Here is a 19,974-nt window from a genome sequence, read left to right as displayed (position 1 = left end):
CTCACGCAATGTGAAAGGGTTACTGAGTCTCCATTATAAACTCTTTGGGGGAGAAATTCAGTATCGCCACGTTTGGGGTGTAATACTCGAGCGGGCGTGAAATTTAGCGCCCGGCGCAAATTATCGCCACCTACTGCTAAATTGACCTGCTTCGTCCCAGGAGGTGCTTGTAGCGCTAAAACAGGCGCTGCATGACTGTCTTAAGGCACTAAGCCGGAGAAGCGAGGCACTACCACTGAGGGCGGGCGCAGGTGCGGCCAGTTAGCGATTGCACGCAGACATGCTGGCGCTGGTTGTTGTGTATGTACCTTTAAGAGATAACTGTTTTACAGCTCCTGTATACTGTAGTACCGGCAGTGACCACACCTGTATATAAAGCCGGAGCAGGCTTCTGTACTTCAGTCGTGAGACTACTCTACTCTAGTAAACACCTGTTGATTGTTAAGTTACAGCCTCCGTGTAGTTCTTGGGGAAACATCCTATTTAAAGAATCACGGATCTAACAGTGGCGACGAGGTTCATTCGAATCTGCCTGCAACTCTGCATTTCCCGTCAAGGAGTCGCTCCGGGAGGACGGTGGAAGAAAATCGAGGCCAGAAGCACAGGCATCGACCACGAGCAACCACCCAGTCATCCGGCAGCAAGTGAACATCGCAGGAGTGGCTGTTGAGAGCCACGACGATCCAGCAACAGACTGGCAACAGGTGCAGCGCACACCCTTCCCGGACAGCGGCGGCGGGAGCCGATCGACGGCGTAGAAAAGTCGAGCCGCGTCGATGGGGTAAGAGAGAGGGTGAAGCGCACAGGGCGCGGCCGGGGGTTAAAGAACCGAGCGGCGTCGAGGAAAAACGAGCAGAGAGAAAGAGAGGGTATAGCAGCAGCCGGGTTCAGGACCGAGCGACGGCAACGGGAAAGGCGCACAGGAGAACGCGCAGAGCACAGCCAGGGCTCAAGGGCTGAACCGCGTCCGCGGGGAGAAGAAGGGAGAGCGTGGGAGACGCCATTGAGCCGCGGAGAAGAAGGGAGAGCGCGGGAGACGCCATTTTTTTTTAAGCTGCAGCGGAGAAGAAGGGCGAGCGCGGGAAGGAAGGAAAGCGCAGGGGACGCCATTTTGTTCCAGCGGAGAAGAAGGGAGAGCGCGGGAGACGCCATTTAGACAGTTAAATTACACCGAGGGATGGCGAAGAATGGCAGTATCACAGCGTTCGACAATGAAGTCGAAGATTGGGCGACATATGTGGAACGAATTGAGGTGTACTGCAGGGCGAATGAAGTGCCAGATGCTAGGAAAGCACTGGTTTTGTTAAATTCCATGGGTGCAAAAACTTATGGCTTACTGCGAAACCTGTTAACCCCAGAGAAGCCCGTGGAGAAGAATTTCAAAAGTATAGTAGAAATCCTACAGGACCACTTAAGCCCCACACCGCTGCTGATAGCAGAAAGATTTAAGTACCACAAAAGGAACCAGCATAAAGACGAAAGTAATGCTGAGTACTTAAAGGAACTGGGCAAGTTATCGAAACACTGCCAGTTTGGAGCGGGACTATCAGATACGTTAAGGGACAAGTTTGTGTGTGGGCTTCAAAGTGAAGGAACCCAGAGACGGCTTTTATCAGAAAAGGATCTTACGCTGGACAAGGCTTTCAGCATGGCAGTATCACACAAAGCAGCCGCACGGGGTGCTGCAGAGATACAACGGAGACCGCAAGAATACGGCACCAATGAAATGTCATATGGAGCAGGGAAGTGTTATCACTGCGGCAGAACAACACGTGACCAGAAGGATTGTTGGTTCAAGGACCAAGTGTGCAGACAGTGTGGAAAAACAGGACACATAGCAAGAGTCTGCAGGTCAGGGAAGAAAACCAACAGCAAGAAATCTCCACAGGAGAAGTACAAAAAGGTACATAAGGTGATGGACAGTAGTTCAGACGAACAGGTAAATGATACAGACTCCGGAAGCAAGGAGCTGGGTTGTCTGAAACTACATAAGGTAACCAAAATGGAGGATCACCAGACTATCTGGGTCACACGCAAGATAGACGGAGTCCAAGTGAAAATGGAATTGGACACTGGATCAGCCCTAACAGTCATAAACCAAAGGGACTACAAGCGGCTATTTCCACATATACCCTTGAAAGCTACAGAGATTGTCTTGAAGACGTACACGGGGCAAAAAGTCTACCCCAAAGGAAAAATAAGGGTGAAAGTGATATACAAAGGCCAGGAAATACCTAAAATGGACCTATATGTATTGCCAGATGGAGGACCACCACTACTAGGACGTGAATGGATCCGGAAGATACAATTAGATTGCCATTCCATACAGGCACTGAAGGTTGAGGCCAAAAAGGATGACGACGCCACACCTGGACGACTGTCAAAAATGCTAACTGACGCACAAGAAGTGTTCCAGGAGGGACTCGGAACACTAAAAGGCATAACAGCAACGATTAAAATAGAGGAAAATGCAAGTCCAAAGTTTTTTAAGGCCAGACCGGTGCCTTATGCGATCCGACCAGCCGTTGAAGCAGAGCTGGAAGGGTTGGAACGTTCAGGAGTACTGTCCAAAGTAGACTGGAGTGAGTGGGCTACACCCATCATCCCTGTAATGAAGAGGTCGTTGAGTAATACGCCTGGGGAACCAAAGAAGGTCCGCATTTGTGGGGATTTTAAGGTGACAGTGAACCCAGTCCTTCACACGGTACAATATCCGCTTCCACGGATTGAGGATATTTTCGCCTCGCTATCTGGAGGTAAACACTTCACCAAAATTGATCTGGCCCAGGCGTACTTGCAAATGGAGGTAGAAGAAGCCTCGAAACAATACCTCACGATCAACACTCATAAAGGTCTCTATCAATACAACCGACTGGTGTTCGGGGTAGCATCGGCTCCGGCTATTTGGCAAAGGGCAATGGATCAAGTCCTGCAAGGGATTCCAGGGACCCAGTGTTATTTGGACGACATCCTGGTCACGGGCAAAAATGACAGTGATCACCTCGCCAACCTGGAGCAGGTGCTCACTAGATTAAAGGAATATGGGCTACGAGCTAATCGCCACAAGTGCGAGTTTTTCCAGAAGCAGATCTCGCATTGTGGCCACATTATTGATGAAGAAGGGTTACATAAGTCTCCTGAAAAGATTGAGGCAGTAGTCAAGGCTCCAGCACCGGAAAATGTGTCACAACTGAGGTCGTTCCTCGGGCTGGTAAACTACTACCATAAGTTCTTACCAAATTTGTCTACGGTATTACACCCACTGAACACCCTACTGCAAACGGGGGTACCATGGAAGTGGAATGACGAATGTAAACGAGCTTTCCAGAAGTGCAAAGAATTGATCACATCAAAAGAGGTGTTGGCCCATTTCAACCCAGCACTACCAATTCGGTTGGCATGTGATGCATCACCCTATGGTATTGGAGTGGTGCTGTCGCACAAATTCCCAGACGGGTTGGAGAGGCCAGTAGCCTTTGCGTCTCGGTCACTAACCTCAGCCGAGCGCAACTACGCCCAGATCGACAGGGAGGCCCTCAGCCTAGTATGGGGAGTAAAAAAATTCAACCACTATCTGCATGGGCAGAAGTTCACCTTGCTGACTGACCACCAACCACTTGTCTCCATCTTTAATCCAAAGAAGGGCGTTCCGGTGATGACTGCACAACGGTTACAAAGATGGTCCCTTTTTCTAGGGGCGAACCAATATGAAATAGAATATAAAGGCATGAAACAGCATGGAAACGCTGATGGGCTATCACGCTTGCCACTGCCTACTGTGGAGGAAGCACCAGCAGTGGACCCTATCGAGATATTTTATTCGTCAATAATTGAACGATTGCCAGTAACTAACGCGGATATAGAGAAGGAGACCCGCAATGATCCGACACTGTCTCGGGTATATGATTTGACGGTGAGGGGATGGCCAACACATGGCGACTCACTGTTGCCAGCATTCTCATCCAGAAGAGAACAGCTGTCAGTATGCCAGGGGACAGTGATGTGTGGATCCCGAGTGGTAATTCCATCCAAGTTAAGGGAGAGAGTGCTCAATGAGCTTCACGAAGGTCATCTGGGAGGGGTAAAAATGAAAAGCCTTGCTAGGGCTTGTGTGTGGTGGCCGGGGATTGATCACCAAATCGAGGACCTAACCAAGAGCTGCTCAGGATGCCAGTAGGTCCAAAATGCACCACCACATGCCCCTCTACACCCATGGGAGTGGCCCTCCTCTCCATGGCAACGGGTGCATATTGATTTTGCTGGTCCATTCATGGACACAATGTTCTTAATAGCAGTGGATGCGCACTCGAAATGGCCTGAGGTGATAAAAATGTCCTCAACCACTACAGAGAAAATGATTGCAAGTCCTACAGACCATATTTGCCAGGAACAGCTTGCCAGAGCAGATTTGCTCTGATAATGGACCACAGTTTGTGTCCGAAGAGTTTCGGAAATTTATGAGAAGGAATGGGGTAAGGCATTACACATCCGCCCCATATCATCCAGCCACAAATGGATTGGCTGAGAGGTTCGTACAAACCTTTAAAAAGGCGATAAAGGCCATGTGCGATGATGAAATTCCACTACAGCATAAGGTGGACAATTTCCTGTTAGCCTACAGAAATGCGACACATGCAGTTACCAACCAGACCCCGGCCATGATGTTCTTTAACCGAAGGTTGAGATCGCGTCTGGATTTGCTCAGACCAAATGTGCGAAGAAATGTTGAGGATAAACAATTCCAGCACATCAATGAGAAGCCAACAAGGAGCTTCAATGTAGGACAACCAGTCTTGGCCTGTGACTACCGAACAGAGAAATGGCAACCCGGAACGATATGCACACAGCGGGGAGAACATTGTGAGACGCCACGTCAACCAGCTCTTAGCGTCACAGGAACGAGTCAACCCCATGACTCGCGTACCTGGGGATGAACCTCAGAAACAGTAGCAGTGGAAACTGATGAACTAACCGACGAAACGGGGCCAGAATTGCCTCCGCACCAAGAACAAGAACCTCAGGGAAGGCGCTATCCAGAAAGGATCAGGAAGCTGCCCCAAAGACTGAATTTATAAATGGACTATTTTCAGTTAATGTTGCATGTTAAAAATGTTAATTGTTAAATGAATGTTATGGTACTGTTAATCTAAAAGGGGAGGAATTGTTGTGTATGTACCTTTAAGAGAGAACTGTTTTACAGCTCCTGTATACTGTAGTACCGGCAGTGACCACACCTGTATATAAAGCCGGAGCAGGCTTCTGTACTTCAGTCGTGAGACTACTCTACTTTAGTAAACACCTGTTGATTGTTAAGTTACAGCCTCCGTGTAGTTCTTGGGGAAACATCCTATTTAAAGAATCACGGATCTAACACCGGTCAGCTCTTAAAGGGGAGGTTCGATCTTGGATTGCAGCCACACCCTGCGCATCAGAGCCCTGATTCTCGGCCTGGACAGACCTGCTGCCACATTCTAACGCCTAGGACCATGGAGAGGGCCAGGGAGCGAGCGCAGCGGTTCAGTGAGGGGGCCTTGCAGGTTCTGGTTGGCGCGGTGGAGCGCAGGCGATCTATCCTGTTCCCGGACAGTGGCAGGAGGCCGCTGCCCAATGACTATCGCAAAGCTTGGAGGGAGGTGGCTCACAGAATGACCTCCAGCAGCATGGTGCCTAGGACCCCTGTGCAATGCAGGAAGAAGTTCAACGACCTCACTCGGGTCGTCAGGGTGAGTACCCTTTTCAGTATCCTCTTCATCCCTGCATGTCCACCTCACTTTATGGCCAAAGGGTCCTGAAAGCCCCAATGCCCAGCCCTCATCCAACACCTATGGGCCTTTCATGAAACTCACACGCACATTCAGCACTTTACACACTGTAAGGGCTATTCCACCATGGGAGGCAGTGCAGCCAAGATCAGGGCTTCACACTGTAAGGGCTATTCCACCATGGGAGGCAGTGCAGCCAAGATCAGGGCTTCCCACTGTAAGGGCTATTCCACCATGGGAGGCAGTGCAGCCAAGATCAGGGCTGCACACTGTACTCGGAGCCCATCCTTTCTCTTGCAGGGCAAGCTGGCCCATAACAGGAGGCAGCAGCAACGGACCGGGGGAGGCCGGCCTCACCTTCAAGCCCCCACCGATCTGGAGCAGCAAGTCAAGCGGATTATGGCAGGCCGGATGATTGGCCCCGTCGCCACTGGAGATGCCGACCCCGTTCTGGACAGCAATGGTAAGGTCATCACCTTTTTGACCTCTCTCCTTCCACTTGTGCCTCACACCAGCATCCTTTGCCACTATCGAACCAATGCAGTGCATTGCAGCACTCATGCCTCCCTCGCTGCCACCCTGACCTCACTCTAAAGCAACTCTTGTACCTCCCTGCTTTCAGATGCTGATTCGCCAGGTGAGGAGGCGGGCCCTCAAGCTGCCACTGTGAGTGACTCTGAAGGCGATGACGAGGAGGAAGCTGGACCATCAGTGCCACCCTCAGCCAAGGCAGCCCATGGCCATAATGGGGACACGTCTTCCCTGGAGGGAAGCAGGGGGGAATGGTCTGAGGAGGGTGAAGCTCCGGGTCCCAGCGGGCTGCAGCAACGCGGGGGGTGGGGTAGGGAAGCTCGGCGGCCTTCTCCCCGGAGGGAGAGTCTGGCCTCGAGTCCTGCTACAGTGAGAGCTGAAGAGGTGCGGCTCCTCGCTGAAATGAGTGCCCAGGTGGAGCACAGGCACACTGAGCTCATGGCTGCAGTGGCAAGGATGCCTGAATCCATTGAGTCACTGGCAAGGAGTGTCCAGGACTTCGGCGCAGCACTGGCAAGGAGTCTGCAGGACTTCGGCGCAGCACAGGCAAGGAGCCTCCAGGACTTCGGCGCAGCACAAGCAGCTTCCACGCAAGTGCTTAGTGGTGTAATGCAGTCAGTGGTTGGTCTGATGCAGACGCAGATTGAAGCCACATGAGCACTGACTGCTGCCACCCTCGCTGGATCGGGCACGAATCGCCGGGGCCCTCGCCGCGCCACAGCAGTCTGTGCTTCAGCAGATTGCTCCGCATACTGCAGTGCTGCCCCGTGGGAGTGCCAGTGTGTTGTCCGACCAGGGAGTTGCTGTCCTCTGTCAGGATGGCAGCATTCCTGCTGCCAGCACTGTCACTTCTCCACTGCAGCTGCCACCACCTGTAGGACAGACTGCTGCCGCCCATGCAGAGTTGGAGCAGTCAGCAGCCGGGCCCTCCAGGCCCAGAGCTGGTCCAGGCCGTACCTCAAGGGCATCTGCTGACTCAGTTTCTGACACTCAGCCGCCTTCCCCCAGCCTTGCTGCAGCCACTGGGGTCCCATTGTGGAGGAGCTGCAGGGTGGGAAGGGGCGAATCTCGCAAGGGAAGCAGGTCACACTCGAAGGGCAAAAAGTAGGAGGTGTGGCAAAATGCTGTTAAATGTTTTATTGAAGGCCGAGGATCATGGTCATTTTTTGGTTACTGTTTTCTTCATTGTCTCCAGGTTGTGAGAGCCAGTTATGTGTCTGACTGCTTTTTTGGGGGGTTTCTCTCTATTACTTTCTCATGCGGGAAGGGCACACAGTTTGTTAAATAAAGAAGTGTCTTTAATCAGATTGTGCATGTTTGCTCTTTGAACGATGTGTTGCCTTGACTGGCTTAGGGGTTGCGGAACAGTTCCATTCATGTTCTTTCAATGGCAGAAGCCATTCCTTCGGAGGGGGCCTAGAACCAACTTGCTATAAGCCGCTGCCAGACGGCCCTTGCACTTTGTGCCTCCCTCCCGTCTTGGTGCTGCTGCTCCTCCTCCTCCTCCTCCTCTGCTGGTGCTCCAATGTCTGGTGGCAGTGGCTGAGTCCTGAGGATTGCCAGGTTATGCAGCATGCAGCACACTACAACAAAATGGGAGACTCGCTCAGGTGAGTACTGAAGGGCTCCCCCGGAATGGTCCAGACAGCGGAACCGTTGCTTGAGCACGCCGATTGTGTGCTCAATGATGTTCCTGGTCGCTTGATGGCTCTCATTGTATTGTTCTTCAGCAGGGGTGCTGGGCGCACGGAGCGGGGTCATCAGCCAGGTGCACAGAGGATAGCCCTTGTCCCCGAGAAGCCAGCCTCCTGGGTGAGCCGGGGCTTCGAAAAGGTCTGCCACAGAAGTCTGGCGCAGGATGAAGGCGTCGTGGCTGCTGCCTGGAAAGCGGGCATTGACAGCGAGTATCAGCTGTCTGTGGTCACACGCCAACTGGACGTTCAACGAATGGAACCCCTTCCGGTTGCGGTAATCCTCTGCATTCTCTTGCGGCGCCCGCAAAGCCACATGCAATCAATGGTGCCCTGGACCATGGGGAAGCCCGCTATTCTTGCAAATCCCATTGCGCGCTCTTGCTGCTTGTCCGGGGTCATGGGGAAGGAAATGTACTGACGTCTCCTTTTAAAGAGGGCATTCATGACTTGACGGATGCAGCAATGTACCGCGAACTGGGAGATATTGGCAATGTCCCCAGTAGCAGATTGGAAGGAGCCAGTGGCATAGAAGTTGAGAGCCACTGTGACCTTCACTGCCACCGACAGAGACGTCCTGCTCCTCAGTTGAGGCTGCAGATCTGGCTGAAGCAGGTGGCAGAGCTCAGTGACCACCTCCCTGCTGAATTGCAGCCTCCGAAAACACTGCTCCTTAGACATGTTGAGGTATGAGAACTGTTGGCGGAAAACCCTGGGATGGTAAGGCCTCCTGTGTCGACGCCTGTTGGCCCCCCTCCGTCTGGCCATGATTGGCACTCTCTCTCGGCGTCTCTGAGCCCTCTCAATGTAATGGAGAAGCCCAACGTTTCCACCCATTGCAGCCCCCATTATATGTAGCCACTCAAGGTTATGCCAGTGAAAAAGCAAACCAACTACAAAGTTCTGGGCCGAAGCCAGAAGTACCTGTGCGAGCGCTGACTCAATGCAGAAAGCTCTCCCCCCTTGTCTCTCTGCAAATCCCTCTCTCTCTCACAGAAGGAGTGGTCCAAAAATGGCTACCACAAAGAAGCCAGGAAGAGCCCCCTTTAAATAGCACACCTCCCCCCAGCCCCACAGCGACTGGGAACCATTCCAGTCAACCAGTCGCTGGCAGCGCCAGGTGGAAAGGAGGGGGGCGCCACTGAATTTCCGGTTCGGGGCGTCCCAAGGGCGTTGCACCATGAAATGACGTCAGGAGCTGCGCGTGCAGCTGAGCGGGCATTGCGGTTTTGCGCCGCCGCTAAATGTCCGCTCAATTTCGCGAGAGGCGCTGGTCTCACCGCGCTCGGACGCTAGCCGCCTCGCGCCCCACTTATCGCCCTCTTAAGGCGCTAACGGGTGGCGCAACCAACTGAATTTCTCCCCCTTTGCATTTATATAGCACCGTCTATGTCGCCCCAACGTCCCTCAGAGGGCTTCACCTACAATGAATTACTAGTGAAGAGCAGAGACTGTTGTCATGTCGGCCATTTTACACACAGCAAGATCCCGCAAAGAGCAATGAGTTGAATGCCCAGTTAACGTTTATTAGTGACGCTGGTTGAGGAATAAATATTGGCCCAAGACTCTTTGAGACCTTTCCTCCTCTTTTTCCAATAGCGGCCGTGGGATCTTTTATGTCCACCCGAGAGGGCAGACGGTTTAACGTGTCATCCGAAAGACGGCACCTCCGACAGTGCGGCGCTCCCTCAGTACCGCCCCTCCGACAGTGCGGCGCTCCCTCAGTACTGCCCCTCCGACAGTGCGGCGCTCCCTCAGTACCGCCCCTCCGACAGTGCGGCGCTCCCTCAGTACCGCCCCTCCGACAGTGCGGCGCTCCCTCAGTACTGCCCCTCCGACAGTGCGGCGCTCCCTCAGTACCGCCCCTCCGACAGTGCGGCGCTCCCTCAGTACCGCCCCTCCGACAGTGCGGCGCTCCCTCAGCATTGACCCTCCGACAGTGCGGCGCTCCCTCAGTACCGCCCCTCCGACAGTGTGGCGCTCCCTCAGTACTGCCCCTCCGACAGTGCGGCGCTCCCTCAGTACTGCACTGGGAGTGTCGGCCTGGTTTATGGGTTCTAATCCTGGGAGGGGGATGTGGGGATTGAACCCACGACCTTGTTACACAGCGGTGCGAGAGCGACCGGCTAAGCGGCTAACTTTTCATTTTCGACCCTCCGCAGATCTGGTTGCAGTTCCCAGTTTCGAGAGCGGGGGCATGGAGAACTGGGGCATGATCGCCTTCAAGGAAACCAACCTTCTCTATGACCCCAAGGAGAACAATGAGGGGAACAAGCAAAGCCTGATGTTGGTCCTTGCCCACGAACTGACGCACCAGGTGGGTACTGCCCGCTCGCCCAGGGGGGGTCTTGACTTGCCCTGCCTCAGACTCAATGGCAGCTCTCGGGAGAGGTGTCGGAATAAGGCACCACCCATGGTCCAGTCTGCTATGATTAAACATATGCAGAAGCGCCCTATAATTCCAGCCACATTATTGCATTTCTCCAGCGCCTTTCACCACCTCAGGACATCCCAAAGAGATTTACAGCCAATGAAGTACTTTTTGAAGTGTGGTCACTGTTGTAATGTGGGAAACGCGGCAACCAATTTGCGCACAGCAAGATCCCACAAACAGCAATGTGATAATGACCAGATCATCTGTTTTAGTGATGTTGGTTGAGGGATAAATATTGGCCCCAGATCACCGGGGAGAACTCCCCCTGCTCTTCTTCGAAATAGTGGCCGTGGGATCTTTTACATCCACCCGAGAGGGCAGATGGGGCCTCGGTTTAACGTCTCATCCCAAAGACGGCACCTCCGACAGTGTGACGCTCTCTCAGTACTGACCCTCTGACTGTGCGGCGCTCCCTCAGTACTGCCCCTCCGACAGTGCGGCGCTCCCTCAGTACTGACCCTCTGACTGTGCGGCGCTCCCTCAGTACTGCCCCTCCGACAGTGCGGCGCTCCCTCAGTACTGTCCCTCCGACAGTGCGGCGCTCCCTCAGAACTGCCCCTCCGACAGTGTGGCGCTCTCTCAGTACCGCACCGGGAGTGTTGACCTGAATTGTGAATTCAATTCTCTAGAGTGGGACTTGAAAACATGACCTTCTGAGTTTGAGGGCTTGCCACTGAGCCACGCCTAACACAGGCTTAGTGTGAGGTGAGCAAACCCAAACACGAGTCAGCATGCATTAGATACAGAGTAAAGCTCCCTCTACACTGTCCCATCAAACACTCCCAGGGCAGGTACAGCACGGGGTTAGATACAGAGTAAAGCTCCCTCTACACTGTCCCATCAAACACTCCCAGGCAGGTACAGCATGGGTTAGATACAGAGAAAAGCTCCCTCTACGTTGTCCCGTGAAATGCTCGCCAATGGTCCAGTGAGACCTTCCTCACAGTCATTCTCCATGGGATCTGAGTTCTCAGTGGTGAAAGGTCACTGCCTTACCTGAGACAACAAAGGTACTTTCCCAGGAGCCTCTTGGGCTATGGCGGGTTGAAATGCTGAGTCCCTATTGATCACGTCAAGTGTTGCATGTTCCCTTGCAGTGGTTTGGGAACTTGGTAACGATGAAATGGTGGAATGACCTGTGGTTGAACGAAGGACTCGCTACATACTTCAGCTATGCGGGGAACACCTACATTAACCCTGAGTGGACCGTGGTAAGTGCAACCCTGGTATAATATATATACACAACACAATACAATACAATAGCATGTAATATAATCAATATCATTAATAAAATATACTTGACTTTTTTTTATACTACTTTTAGAATCACGCAGCACAGGAGGAGGCCATTCGGCCCATCGAGCCTGTGCCGGCTCTTTGAACGAGCTCTCCAATTAGTCCCACTCCCCCCTGCTCTTTCCCCACAGCCCTGCGAATTTTTCCCCTTCAAGTATTTCTCCAATTCCCCTTTTGAAAGTTACTATTGAATCTGCTTCCACCGCCCTTTCAGGCAGCGCGTTCCAGATCACAACAACTCGCTGCGTAAAAAACATTCTCCTCATCTCCCCCTCTGGTTCTTTTGCCAATTATCTTCAATCTGTGTCCTCTGGTTACCGACCCTCCTGCCACTGGAAACAGTTTCTCCCGATCTACTCGACCAAAACCTCTCACTAGAGTCATAGTCATGGAGTCATAACGGCACAGGAGGAGGCCATTCGGCCCATCGAGTCCGTGCCGGCTCTCTGTAGAGCAATCCAGTCAGTCCCATTCCCCCGCTCTATCCCCGAAGCCCTGCAAGTTTATTTCCCTCAAGTGCCTATCCAGTCTCCCCTTGAAAACATTGAGGCCTAGAAATTCGGTGGGCTGCGCCACCAGTTAGCACCTAAAGAGGGCACTCAGTGGCTTTAGCGCCACTGGCCGCGCCTCCCGCAATATTTAGCGGGGCGCTAGTGGCGGCATTAGCCTGTAGCGCTGCGCCACCACCGATGACGTCATCGGTGTGCGCAGCACCCCGCTACCGCCCCGAACGCGATATTAGGTCGCACCCCCCCCCCTGTAGCGCCGGTCGCAAATCGCGACCGGTTCAGGGGGGCCTACCTGTGGCGGTCGTGGCGCAAATTAAGGGGGAGGTGCGGGGCGGCCATTTTTTTTGGTGGCCGCCAACCAGCACCTCCTCGCGCCGCCCTCCCCGGCCTCCTGATCCCCCACCCCGCCGGGCAGTGCCGGCTGTGTCCCGAGAGCCCGGCACTTTTCCTCGGTGCCGGGCTCTTTTGCCAGCACTCGCGATCGGTGATCGCGCTGGTGCAGGCCTCTCCCCCTTAAGAAGGGGAGGAAGGCCTGCAGTACCGCAGCACGCCGCGCCACAGCGTGTGGCGCTGCGGCACGTTGCGCTGCGATATTCAGTTTCAGCGCCCCCAGAGGGACGCGGGGCACCTCTAGCAGCGCCCCGCGTCCCTCTTGGGGCGCTCAAACTGAATATCGGGATGGTGCAAGCGGCTCCGCCCGGAGCGGTAATTCCGGCGCCCAGGCGAGCTTGGCGCCCCAAACACGGCGCCACCGAATTTTCAGCCCTGAGTGTCTCCGCTTCCATCACTTCCGTCGGCAGCGAGTTCCAGGTCCTCACCACTCGCTGTATAAAACTTTTTCCTCACGTCCCCTCTGTATCTCTTGCCCAAAACCTTAAATCTGTGTCCCCTAGTCCTTGTACCATCAACTAGTGGGAACAGCCTTTCCCCGTCTAGCCTGTCCAAACCCGTCATAATCTTGTACACCTCGATCAAATCACCCCTCAACCTCCTTTGCTCTAATGAAAACAAATCCAGCTTCTCCAACCTGTCCTTGTAGCTAAGATCCCCCCCATCCCCGGAACCATTCTGGTAAATCTCCTCTACACCCTCTCGAGGGCTGAGATGAATACATGACAGAAAAGGGAACAGAAAGATATGCTGAAAGGCTGAGATGAGGTCGGTGGAATAAGAAAAGACTGGTGTGGATTATTAGCACCAGCACAGATTAGTTGGGCCGAATGGCATGTTTATGTGCGGAATATTCAATGTAATTCTACGTCATCTTACTAAATTCCATTGAATCTAGAACGGTTCCCGCGGATTGGAAGGTAGCAAATGTAACCCCACTATTTAAGAAAGGGGGGAAGAGAGAAAACGGGGAACTACAGACCAGTTAGCCTGACATCAGTCGTAGAGAAAATGCTAGAATCTATTATTAAGGACGTGGTAACAGGGAACTTAGAACATAATAGGATTGGGCGGAGTCAACACGGGTTTATGAAAGGGAAATCGTGTTTGACAAATCTGTTACTGTTTTTTGAGGTTGTAACGAGCAGAATAGTTAAGCGGAACCAGTGGATGTGGTGTATTTGGATTTTCAGAAGGCATTCGATAAGGTGCCACACAAGAGGTTATTAAACAAAATGAGGACTCATGGGATTGGGGGTAATATACTAGCATGGATTGAGGATTGGTTAACGGACAGAAAACAGAGAGTAGGAATAAACGGGTCATTTTCGGGTTGGCAGGCTGTAACTAGTGGGGTACCGCAAGGATCAGTGCTTGGGCCTCAGCTATTCACAATCTACATCAATGATTTGGATGAGGGGACCAAATGTAATATATCCAAGTTTGCTGATGATACAAAGCTAGAAAGTAAGTTGTGAGGAGGATGCAAGGAGGCTTCAAGTGGATAGAGACAGGCTAAGTGAGTGGGCAAGAACATGGCAAATGGAATATAATGTGGAGAAATGTGAAGTTATCCACTTTGGTAGGAATAATAGAAAAGCAGAGTGTTGTTTAAATGGTGTGAGATTGGGAAATGTTGGTGTTCAGAGGGACCTGGGTGTCCTTGTACACGAATCACTGAACGTTAACATGCAGGTACAGCAAGCAATTAGGAAAGCAAATGGTATGTTGGCCTTTATTACAAGAGGATTTGAGTATAAGTGTAAAGACATCTTACTGCAATTATATAGGGCCCTGGTGAGATCACACCTGGAGTATTGTGCACAGTTTTAGTCTCCTTACCTAAGGAAGGATATACTTGCCATAGAGGGAGTGCAGCGAAGGTTCACCAGACTGGTTCCTGGGATGGGGGGATTGTCCTACGAGGAGAGATTGAGTAGACTAGGCCTGTATTCTCTAGAGTTTAGAAGAATGAGAGGTGATCTCATTGAAACATACAAAATTATTACAGGGCTTGACAGGGTAGATGCTGAGAGGCTGTTTCCCCCTGGCTGGAGAGTCTAGAACCAGGGGTCACAGTCTCAGGATAAGGGGTCGGCCATTTAGGACTGAGATGAGGAGGAATTTCTTCACTGAGGGTAGTGAATCTTTGGAATTCTCTGCCCCAGAGGGCTGTGGAGGCTCAGTCGTTGAGTATATTCAAGGCTGAGATCGATAGATTTTTGGATATTAAGGGAATCAAGGGATATGGGGATCGGGCGGGAAAGTGGAGATGAGGTAGAAGATCAGCCATGATCTTATTGAACGGCGGAGCAGGCTCGAGGGGCCGAATGGCCAACTCCTGCACCTATTTCTTATGCTTATTTAATAATTTTGAACACATAAGAACATAACGTAAGAAATAGGAGCAGGAATAGGCCACTCGGCCCCTCGAGCCTGCTCCACCATTCAATAAGATCACGGCTGATCTTGGGCTCAAAGCCACTTCCCTGCCTGCTCCCCATAACCCTTCACTCCCTTATCTTGCAAAAATCTCTCTATCTCCACCTTAAATGTATTTAATGACCCAGCCTCCACGGCTCTCTGGGGCAGAGAATTCCACAGATTTACGACCCTCTGAGAGAAGAAATTCCTCCTCATCTCAGTTCTAAAAGGGCGACCCTTTATTCTGAAACTGTGCCCCGAGTTCTAGATTTCCCCACGAGGGGAAACATCCTCTCTGCATCTACCCTGTCGAGCCCCCTCAGTATCTTACATGTTTCAATAAGATCACCTCTCATTCTTCTAAACTCCAATGAGTATCGGCCCAACCTGCTCAACCTTTCTTCATAAGTCAACCCCCTCATCTCAGGAATCAACCTCGTGAACCTTCTCTGAACTGCCTCCAATGCAAGTATATCCCTCCTTAAATAAGGAGACCAAAACTGTACGCAGTACTCCAGGTGTGGTCTCACCAATACCCTGTACAGTTGGAGCAGGACTTCCCTGCTTTTATACTCCAACCCCCTCGCAATAAAGGCCAACATTCCATTTACCTTTTTGATTACTTGCTGTACCTGCAGGCTAACTTTTTGTGTTTCATGCACAAGGACCCCCAGGTCCCTCTGAACTGTGGCATTTTGTAGTCTCTCTCCATTTAAATAATAATTTGCTTTTTTATTTTTCCTGCCAAAGTGGATAACCTCGCAATTTCCCACATTATACTCCATCTGCCAAATGTTTGCCCACTCACTTAGCCTGTCTATATCCCTTTGCAGATTCTTTGAGTCCTCTACACAACTTGCTTTCCCACCCACACACCTCTATTAAATCTCCCCTTAACCTTCCCTGCTCCAAGGAGAACAATCCCAGCTTCGCCAGTCTCTCCACCTCATTCCTGGTCCCATTCTGGTAAATCTCCTCCGCATCACCTCCAAGGTCTTGACATCCTTCCAAGGATCCCGTAGGCATTTTTGTGCACCAGTTGCTGAAGGTAAGCATGCAGGGGCAGCAGGCGGTTAAGAAGGCAAATGGAATGTTGGCCTTCATAGCGAGAGGATTCGAGTACAGGAACAAGGATGTCTTGCTGCAGTTGTACAGGGCCTTGGTGAGACCACACCTTGAGTATTGTGTGCAGTTTTGGTCACCTTATCTGAGGAAGGATGTTCTTGCCATGGAGAGAGTGCAGCGAAGATTCACCAGAGTTATACCTGGGATGGCAGGAATGACGTATGAGGAGAGATTGGGTCGATTGGGCTTATACTCACTGGAGTTTAGAAGAATGAGAGGGGATCTCATTGAAACTTATAAAATTCTAACAGGACTAGACAGACTAGATGCAGGAAGGATGTTCCTGATGGCGGGGGAGTCCAGGACCAGGGGTCACAATCTATGGATAAGGGGTAAGCCATTTAGGACAGAGATGAGGAGGAATTTCTTCACCCAGAGAGTGGTGAACCTGTGGAATTCTCTGCCGCACAGGGCAGTTGAGGCCAATTCATTAAATATATTCAAGAAGGAGTTAGATATATTTCTTAAGGCTAAAGGGATCAAGGGATATGGGGAGAAAGCAGGGACAGGGTACTGAATTTGGATGATCAGCCATGATCTCATTGAATGGCGGAACAGGCTCGAGGGGCTGAATGGCCTACTCCTGCTCCTATCTTCTATGTTTCTATGTTTAACAGCCTTCTCAACTTGTCCTCCCACTGTCAAAAGATGGGCGGCGTATCTCACTTGCACCCAGTTGTAAGTGCGGCCATCTTGACAAAGGTTTTTTGTTGGCGCCTGATCGTAGCTTCAGCCAATGCTCGTGCACCTGGATTTGTCAAAGGGGCCTCCTGGATCAGGAGCAGGAAACTTGGCTAATTTTTTTTTTAACCCTGTACCAATTCTCCTTAAGGCCATCAGGCCACACTGCTGGCTCAGCACTGACCCTGGGAAAGCAAGACTCGCATTTCTCCAGCACCTTTCACCACCTCAGGACGTCCCAAAGTGCTTCACAGCCAATGAAGGGCTTTTCGAAGTGTGGTCATTGTTGTAATGTGGGAAACGCGGCAGCCATTTTGCGCACAGCAAGATCCCACAAACAGCAATGTGATAAATGACCAGATCATCTGTTTTTGAGTGATGTTGGTTGAGGGATAAACATTGGGCCCCAGGACACCGGGGAGAACTCCCCCTTCTCTTCTTCCAATAGTGGCCGTGGGATATTTTACGTCCACCCGAGAGGGCAGACGGGGCCTCAGCTTAACGTCTCATCCGAACGAAGGCCCCTCCGACAGTGCGGCGCTCCCTCAGTACTGCCCCTTCGAGAGTGCGCCGCTCCCTCAGTACTGCCCCTCCGACAGTGCGGCGCTCCCTCAGTACTGCCCCTCCGACAGTGTGGCGCTCCCTCAGTACTGCCCCTCCGACAGTGCGGCGCTCCCTCAGTACTGCCCCTCCGACAGTGTGGCGCTCCCTCAGTACTGCCCCTCCAACAGTGCGGCGCTCCCTCAGTACTGCCCCTGCGACAGTGCGGCGCTCCCTCAGTACTGCCCCTCCGACAGTGTGGCACTCCCTCAGTACTGCCCCTCCGACAGTGCGGCGCTCCCTCAGTACTGCCCCTGCGACAGTGCGGCGCTCACTCAGTACTGCCTCTCCGACAGTGTGGCGCTCCCTCAGTACTGCCCCTCCGACAGTGTGGCGCTCCCTCAGTACTGCCCCTGCGACAGTGCGGCACTCCCTCAGTACTGCCCCTCCGACAGTGTGGCGCTCCCTCAGTACTGCCCCTCCGACAGTGCGGCGCTCCCTCAGTACTGCCCCTGCGACAGTGCGGCGCTCACTCAGTACTGCCCCTGCGACAGTGCGGCACTCCCTCAGTACTGCCCCTCCGACAGTGTGGCGCTCCCTCAGTACTGCCCCTCCGACAGTGCGGCGCTCCCTCAGTACTGCCCCTGTGACAGTGCGGCGCTCACTCAGTACTGCCCCTCCGACAGTGCGGCGCTCCCTCAGTACTGGCACTGGGAGCGTTGGCCTGGATTATGGGCTCCAGTCTCTGGAGTGGGGACTTGAGCCCACGACTTTCTGACTCCGAGAGTTGGTGTGGAGACTTTCTGACTCCGAGAGAGAGAGAGCTACGCACTGATCCACAGATGGCACCTGTGGCCTGCTTGCCTCAGTGCCATGGCCCACTGAGCCACCCGGGCAGCGTGTTCAAATAATGGTCTTGCCGTTGTGTCGTCAGGATTCCGTCTTCGCCGGGAAAAGTCTGCGTTTTGCCTTGGCTTCGGATGCTTTGGCCAATTCCCACCAGCTGTCGCCAGGGGAACAGGAAGTGACCACCACGGAGCATATCAGCCAACTGTTCGACGACATCTCGTACGAGAAGGTGAGGGGGCCGAGGTGAAAGGTCAAAGGGCCATGGCGCATGACCACAAAGGGGAAGGGGGGGTGGGACGGAAGGGTTTGAAGAGAGTAAGAGGAGAAGATGAGGCACATCGCGAGGCAGTGGTGAGGTGACGCCAAACTTTGCTTTAGAGTGTGGCGTGAAGGGAAGGGACGGGGGAATGGGAGGGAAAGGTCCCACAGTTTTGAGGTCCTGGGAAAGGATGAGAGTACGAGACGGAGCGATGAGTCCTCATTCCAACACGGTGAGCGTACAGAAAGACTCCCATTTCTCCAGCGCCTTTCACCACCTCAGGACGTCCCAAAGCGCTTCACAGCCAATGAAGTACTTTTATGAAGTGTGGTCACTGTTGTAATGTGGGAAACGCGGCAGCCAATTTGCGCACAGCAAGCTCCCACAAACAGCAATGTGATAATGACCGGATCATCTGTTTTTAGTGATGTTGGTTGAGGGATAAATATTGGCCCCAGGACACCGGGGAGAACTCCCACTGCTCTTCTTCCAATAGTGGCCGTGGGATCTTTTACATCCACCTGAGAGAGCAGACGGGGCCTCGGTATAACGTCTCATCCGAAAGACGGCACCTCCGACAGTGCGGCGCTCCCTCAGTACTGCTCCTCCGACAGTGCGGCGCTCCCTCAGTACTGCCCCTCTGACAGTGCAGCGCTCCCTCGGTACTGCCCCTCCGACAGTGCAGCGCTCCCTCAGTACCGCTCCTCCGACGGTGCGGCGCTCCCTCAGTACCGCCCCTCCGACAGTGCGGCGCTCCCTCAGTACTGCCCCTCCGACAGTGCGGCGCTCCCTCAGTACTGCCCCTCCGACAGTGCGGCGCTCCCTCAGTACTGCCCCTCCGACAGTGCGGCGCTCCCTCAGTACTGCCCCTCCGACAGTGCGGCGCTCCCTCAGTACTGCCCCTCCGACAGTGCGGCGCTCCCTCGGTACCGCCCCTCCGACAGTGCGGCACTCCCTCAGTACTGCCCCTCCGACAGTGCGGCGCTCCCTCAGTACTGCCCCTCCGACAGCGTGGCGCTCCCTCAGTACTGCCCCTCCGACAATGTGGCACTCCCTCAGTACCGCCCTTCCGACAATGCGGCACTCCCCCAGTGTCGTCCCTCCGACAGTGCGGCGCTCCCTCAGTACTGCCCCTCCGACAGTGCAGCGCTCCCTCAGTACTGCCCCTCTGACAGTGCAGCGCTCCCTCAGTTCTGCCCCTCCGACAGTGCGGTGCTCCCTCAGTACTGCCCCTCCGACAGTGCGGCGCGCCCTCCGTACTGCCCCTCCGACAGTGCGGCGCTCGCTCAGTACTGCCTCTCCGACAGTGCGGCGCTCCCTCAGTACTGCCCCTCCGACAGTGCGGCGCTCCCTCAGTACTGCCCCTCCGACAGTGCGGCGCTCCCTCAGTACTGCCCCTCCGACAGTGCGGCGTTCCCTCAGTACTGCCCCTCCGACAGTGCGGCACTCCCTCAGTACCACCCCTCCGAGAGTGCGGCGCTCC

The 19,974-nt window shown here is 53.3% G+C and overlaps 1 protein-coding gene across 1 annotated transcript in view; it reads left to right on the top strand.

The window, feature by feature from the left end:
- The window catches only part of LOC147086597 (aminopeptidase Ey-like), a 55,685-nt gene that overhangs the window by 13,450 nt on the left and 22,261 nt on the right, over window positions 1-19,974 (top strand). The window contains exons 5-7 of the mRNA XM_085978280.1: window positions 10,147-10,301; window positions 11,516-11,629; window positions 18,318-18,461. Of these exons, the coding sequence (XP_085834406.1) occupies window positions 10,147-10,301; window positions 11,516-11,629; window positions 18,318-18,461 (413 nt within the window). The remainder of the gene's footprint in view (window positions 1-10,146; window positions 10,302-11,515; window positions 11,630-18,317; window positions 18,462-19,974) is intronic.

The sequence above is a fragment of the Somniosus microcephalus genome, unplaced genomic scaffold (assembly GCF_052327205.1).
Source record: "Somniosus microcephalus isolate GS21.2 unplaced genomic scaffold, FLI_Smic_1.0 unresolved_chr7, whole genome shotgun sequence".
Lineage (NCBI taxonomy): Eukaryota > Metazoa > Chordata > Chondrichthyes > Squaliformes > Somniosidae > Somniosus > Somniosus microcephalus.
Note: the sequence above shows the minus strand (reverse complement) of the source record. Positions and strands in the feature narration are given on the sequence as shown.